The sequence below is a fragment of the Artemia sp. Qi Xiang Cuo genome, chromosome 13, assembly GCF_049724085.1.
Source record: "Artemia sp. Qi Xiang Cuo chromosome 13, ASM4972408v1, whole genome shotgun sequence".
Lineage (NCBI taxonomy): Eukaryota > Metazoa > Arthropoda > Branchiopoda > Anostraca > Artemiidae > Artemia > Artemia sp. Qi Xiang Cuo.
In genome coordinates this window covers 2,021,815-2,028,521 of record NC_142806.1, presented here as the reverse complement: position 1 = coordinate 2,028,521, position 6,707 = coordinate 2,021,815, and the positions used below count along the sequence as shown (strand labels likewise).

General features: G+C 35.6%; 1 protein-coding gene across 1 annotated transcript; it reads right to left on the bottom strand.

Annotated features, from left to right (window-relative positions):
- Nucleotides 1-5,733: 5,733 nt before the first annotated feature.
- On the bottom strand, nt 5,734-6,168 carry LOC148944847 (uncharacterized). The gene has a single exon (XM_089099487.1). The coding sequence runs from the start codon at nt 6,166-6,168 to the stop codon at nt 5,734-5,736; it is 435 nt and encodes a 144-aa protein (XP_088955613.1).
- Between the last annotated feature and the right edge of the window lie 539 nt (nt 6,169-6,707).

Below are 6,707 nucleotides of genomic sequence, written 5' to 3'. Positions count from 1 at the left end.
ATTTAGCAGTTCTAGTTGTATTTACACCATGATATTAAATAAGTACCATTTTTCACCCCACCCACAAAAATCCAGTTCCCCCCTCCTTTCATTATTTAAACTTAATACTTGACTCCCCCCTCTCCCCTCCCCACAAACTTAAGAAATAGACAAAACCCATATTTATCCTGAAGCATTTTTAGTCGTATGTTTAGTAGGATATTGAATAAGTACTATTTTTCATCCCCTCCAGCCAATTCAATTTCCCCCCTCCTTGCATTATTTAAACTAAATACTTGCCTCCATCCCCCCCCTCCTCGCGCGAAATTTCAGAAGGACGCAAAACTCAATTTATGCATAATCATTTATAGTCTTATGTTTACCAGGATATTGAATAAGTACTATTTTTCACCCCACTCAGAAAACACTATGCTTCAAAGCATTATTTAAACCAAAAACTTGCCACCCTCCCCCCCCCACCCCAGATATATCAGAAAGAGGCAATACACTATTTATGCTGAATCATTTCTAGTAGTATGTTTACCAGGATATTGAATAAGTACTATTTTTCACCCAACACAGATAACTCAATTCCTCCTAGAATAATTTAACCCACATACTTGCCTCCATCCCCCCCCCTCCCCCGACAGGTAAGAAACACTCAAACACCTATTTATTCTGAATAAATTATATTAGTATTTTTAGCAGGATATTGAATAATTAATATTTTTAACACAAACCACAAAACTCAATTCCTCCTAGCATTATTTTAACTAAATACTTGTCTCCACCCCCTCCCCCAGAAAGTTCAAAAAGAAGCAAAAGAGTGCTTTCTTTAACAATAAAAATACATTATATTCAGTTATATCTGATTTGGAGCAGAGAAATTTAAAACAATGGTTGGGGGCGAGGGATTAATATTTTAATATCTCTGACATACACTCTTAGAGTGTTGAAAAAAAAATGGCGAAAAGAAAATCTTAAAAAAAAGTTGGAAACAAATAGGTAGATATTCCTATAATCAGATAGAAGGTAGAGGTAAAATACCTACATTTCCAAATTCAGACTGCACTTGTATGCCTGAAGTCCCTGGCAAAGCATGAAGGGGGGTGGTCTCACGATCTTGAGTATACGGGGCTGATTCATTATGAGAAGCCATCCATTCCCTCTTGAATTTTCTGCCAGGTTGCATAGAGGTTTGCTCAGAGCTGATACTGGCATGAGAGACTCCTGGCATTAAAAGTTGTGTGGTCATTGGCTGGTCCAGAGCACATGTAATGAAACTATAATATCTGATGATGAAAGGCCTTGCAGCTTGCATCGATGTGGTATCGTTCCATCTTGCTGTCTTTTCAGGGGGAGAGTAATTGTATGAATCCTCCTCCTTAAAAAAGAAGAAAATTTAGTGTGGAAAAACGATTTCCCTTTTTACAGAAGAAAAAATGAAGATATTTATGCACACTTTCAACTAACTACGGCTAAGTTTGTTAAAGGCGAGCTATTTTCTTGCGAAAGCACAAAAAAACAGAAAAATGTACATTGTTCCTTTAGTAGCCACTCAATTAGACTAAAAATTAAGATATTTATGCTCAGTTTCAACTAACTACGACTAAGTTTGTTAAATGCGAGCTAAAATCCAAATTAATAGAAAACTTAAATTTCTTCCCAAGAAAATATATTTGAATACGATTTGGCTGTATATCAATTCTGAGTTTAATCTACTATTCTTTAATTAGCAACTTCCTTAATGATATAACTCAATGAATATCCATAGATATCCAAAATTATTATTAAACTTAAATTTCTTTCCGAGAAAATATTTTGAATACGATTTGACTGTATATCAATTCTGAGTTTCTGGCTAGAATTACTTAAAGCCCGTCTTAATCACCAACCTTTTGTTTTCATAATTCAGATAAGAAACGTTTGAAGTCTGGTTCCAAAAATGACCCTTTTTGTAATTATAAACACAGGTGGTTTTAGACCGGAAAAAGATTTTTGATAATGGGAGAAAGAAAATTTCGAAAGAAAAGAACTATTTCTAATGAATTAAACTCGTAAACAGAGGAGGGGAGGGGGGATCAATTTTAAATAATAGAAAAAAGTGGGTATATTACGTTTTCTAGCTACTAGAATCATCAGAGTGGAGGGTTTGTAGGGGTGGGGGGAGGGCTATGCCCCCTGAAATTTGAATTTACTGGAGAGATGGTAAAATGATTTTATTCGGAAATAAATTAAGAAATTTACTAAGCTGTACTCACATTATAAATCGAAGTAGGCATAGCTTCAACATCAATAATATTTAGTGTATTATCCATGGTATGTTAAAACATTATGTAAATTTAATCGTAATGAATGGCCATTACATACAAAATCTAAAGCATGAATGTAAATCACTCTTTTTTATTTTAACCCAATTACCAATCAATTTACTGTATATTGAGCAACCTCCGCTGTCTCTGATTGGCCCATAAAACGGATGTTGCCTTAAAAACCACTCTGGTTGTGTTTTATAATCTCGACCATACTCTCAAAACATGTTGGACCACTTTATAGGTTGCTAGCTTGTTTTTAAAAATGTGCACGTGAAGCTACGCTGCATATTCTTGTACAGTTGATATCAATAACAAAAAAGCCAGTCTGGTTGTGTTATACAACCTTGACTATGCTCTCAAAACGTGTTTGACCACTTTATAGGTAAAGGTTTGCCAGCTTTTTTGCAATGTCCACGTGAAACCACACTGTATATTTTTGTAGGCGTGAATGTACGCTTGAATGTACGCTTGAATGTATTAGATAGATTACTACTCCTGAAATAAGACATTGGCTAAGAATTTGACATTGGGGGGGGATAATTCATGGTATGAGATTTAATTTGTCACAGCAGTAAAAACGGAAATTAGTATAGGCGTCCCCTCTCCGAAAAAGACCCCTCCCCCCGTGAGACACCCCCCGAAAATTAATACCCCCATCCCCTGTTGGTTGGTTTGCAATACATTTTGACTTGTGAAAAACGACTAGAAATTTCCTTGAAACTCTAGAATGGGGTTCTCTATTTATTTTGTAGTTACGGAGGGAAGGATGATCTTAATTCCAAAACATCCCAAGTCTTAATAAACCTTAGCGTAAAGAGTGGTACTTCAAAAGGTTGGTAGTTCCCCACATATTCAGGATAATTTTGTTCCATCTGCGATTAGAAAAGGTTCAGACTTGGATTAAAGGGAGCAGGGACTGGTAAAAAAATAAGCTTCAAGTTATTAGGCAAGTAAAAGGAACAATGGATAAGATTATGGGTAACGACCATATCAAGAACCTCTTGGGCAACAGAAATTCTTGTTCCTTAATTTTGAGGTCGATAGATTGAGCTTTTGGATTCAAAATCGGCACTTCACTTTTTCCTTCGATTTTTGGGTCCTCGCAATCATTCCTGGCTTCAAATGGTAGAAACTGAGGTACATAGTTAATATTGTATTTTATTTACGGGAACCAACAAGTATTACATGGATCCTTTGGTTTCGTACGGATAACTATCCCTTTGTCAAGCTGCATCTTGGTCACCCTTAGTTAGAACATGCGAATCTCTCAAATGGTAGCCTCCAAAGCATGTCACTTACTGGGATTCCACCTAAAAATCAAAGAAATTTATTGCAGCAAATCAAGGCATCCGTGAGTCCAAGTCTTTATTTATGCATTTTACTCTGACACACATCAAACTTAAATCCAACAATCAATAAATAAATGAAAGTAAATTGCACACAAATGCAGGGGCACCAATTTTCGAAAACATCGGAAAGGGTGAGAACTCCTTGTTTAATAAGAAAATAAGATACCCACATACATTTTATCAAGATTTAAGAGAATTTTAGGTAGGCTACTTGTATGGTATAGCCGTGAGCCGTGAGCACTCAAGTGGTTCATCCATTGACACATTGTAGAACCGGTTTTTTTTCGCTCGTTTCTTTCAGCTTAGCATGAGACAAGACAAAGAGAAGTGACAGAATAGATGGGAAATATATAATTTGGGCAATATATTTGCACCTAAGGGGGGGGGGGGGTGTTGGTAAAGTATTTGGACAGTGTTAAACTAGAAAACAATTCTTAATTCATAATATGGAAAATAATTGTGCCTAATACATTATGTTTGAAGATCCGTTTTGCTTTACCCCCCTCCTAATAAGCAAATATATAGCCGAAATTTGTTTCTAAAGCAATTCATTTTTATAATACTTAGGTACATTTAATTTGGTTTATGTGTAAGAGAACCCGTTTCTACTTAGATGAGCAATATCAGGTCAGGGGTCAGGGTCAGATCCAGGATTTTTTAGGGGGGGGCGCAAAAAAGGCTGGTATAAACAAATTTTTTAGGGGGGTGCAAAATAGGTTGATCCGATAAACTTACGTTATGTGCAATTTTAATTAAAGTAAAATTGAGCTAAATAAGTACCTTACACTACTTTAGACTACGCTAGGGGGGGGGGGCACCCCCCCCCACCCCCAGGGTCTGCCACTGTCAGGGTTATATCGTACAAGTAATGATTTTTTTTATTTTTTTATAAGTAAAAATACTAAAAAACAGTAGTTTAAAATCTAGTACGGAAAATACCCATAAAATGGCACTCCAGCATAAGCGTTAAATTGGTACTTGTTAAGAAAGTGGTAAGTACAAGAGAAGTGAAATTTCGTTAATGCCAATGAAATAAAACAGAAAAGGACGAAAATAAAATAGTTCTGAAACATATTTGAGCTATATATTTGCACATTAGGGGGGTGGTAAAACATAGAATATATTAAATACGTAACCTATGTTTATACATCATCCAGGCATTACCCGATAAAATGTCTATCTGTTCTCGCGATACAATTCTCTTGTACTTACCGCTTTCTAAATAAGTACCGTTAAATTATTCTGAACCTCTACAGTTCTTTGTTTTGTTCAATTTTTTGTTTTTGGAGAGGGAGGGGTGGTTAATGTAACCATCTTTGGGGTCAGGCTAGGAAACCATATTATTTTTCTATAAAATTAAAAGTTCGTACTTACATGTTTGATTACAAGATCTTCGTAGCTTTTCACAAAATAAGGCACATTGACTATCCAACGAGCAGTCTTCAAGATTTCATAAGTTAGATTGCGGCCACCTGTTATTGTTTTTAGTCTCGGTGGTTCTATAATGGTTTCCTAGTCATAGATACTTCCTCCAAGTCAAGCAAATACTTTGGAAGTCTTGGTCTTCCACGTTTCACGTATATTTGTTTTAACTGTTCCCTGCCCTTTTGCACGTTAATTAAATTAAGTCCTCTTTTATTGCGCTTTTTTCCTATAACTCAAAAAGTTTTTCAATCTCTTGAATAGAACTTGCTCAATCCTTGATATATTTTGATTAGTTTTGAACAACGGCATACAGCAGATACGACATGTTTATTCAAGTTTAGTGGTATCATGCACAGGACACGGCGCCTATTAATTGCAACACTGACCCGAAAATTAAACAACCCTTGTTCAACTTGAGGGTTCCGTAACTCCAAATCGATTGCAGTGAAAAAAAACGATCAAAAAAAGCCTTTAATTGAGTAAAATCAACATAAACTGTCTGAACAAATAGTTTGGGTTAAAAATATTTACAAGCTAGTATGAATTTTATTAAAGTTGTTAATATCGTTTTCTTGAACAAAGCCAAAAGAGTTTTTGTATAAAAATGCATTTAAAAAATAGAGGGAGCATAAGAAAAAAAGGTGAACCTGACCAAATGATAGCCATTAGTCTCCCAAATCAGATGAACCACAATTTAAGTTCTCTAATATATCTGTTTCTTTAAACAAACAAAATTTCTTTAACATTAAAGAGATATCCAAGCGACTTGGACTGCTTTCGCCCCTTAAGTAAATGTTTTCGAACGCGAGAAGTTTCTTTTCAAGTATTTGATCTGTGTGCCAAGTTTCAGAACCATAGTAAAGCGTTGAAAGGACGTTGCTGTTGAATAGCCTCAGCTGGAGTCGGAGAGAGTACTTCTGGCTGCGCCAAATTTGAGACAGTTTCCTGGAAGATGTATTAGCCTGGCCGATTCTTAACTTGACTTCTCGCTGACATGATCCTGAATTGTGGATGGTATTTCCTAAGCATTTGAACTCTACAATTTCCTCTATCGTCTGGTTATTGCATCGTAGGTCGAGTGGAGATCCAGTGTTCGCCATGCTTTTGTTTTGTTGGTATTTATCTTAAGGCCAAAAGGTTCGGCAGTGTCCCTTACTTGGTTAAGGTAATGCTGGAGCTTTTATTTGCAGGACTCTAGGAGGCTGATATCGTCAGCAAAATCAATACCTCCGAGTCTCTTATTATCCAACTATACGACAACAATCGATAAACTATACGACAATAAATAACCATCAGGCTGAATCGTAAGAATCTGGAGATTTTAGGGGTCCTGTGAGTTTCCTTAAAGTTTGCCTATGTGCCAGAGTTAAACTTATAAGCAAATCAAAAGGCTAAAATATGAAGAGTTGGCCGTAGCAGATAAATCAGCCACTAGGAGTGGCAGTGATAGATTGACATTTAGTCAGAAAGACTAAGCGTCAGTCTCTAAGTTTATTTAGTTACTATAAATTTATATAGTATATATACTATAAATTTATGTAGTATAAATTTATTTTACTACTATAGATTTATTTAGAAAAAAAGTTTAAAATGCAAGCACAATAATTCTAATTATATTGTTTATAGAACATGGGTTTTC

Bases quoted from the DNA above. Each gene is read 5' to 3' on its own strand.
- LOC148944847 (XM_089099487.1), bottom strand. From the start codon at position 6,168: ATGGCGAACACTGGATCTCCACTCGACCTACGATGCAATAACCAGACG.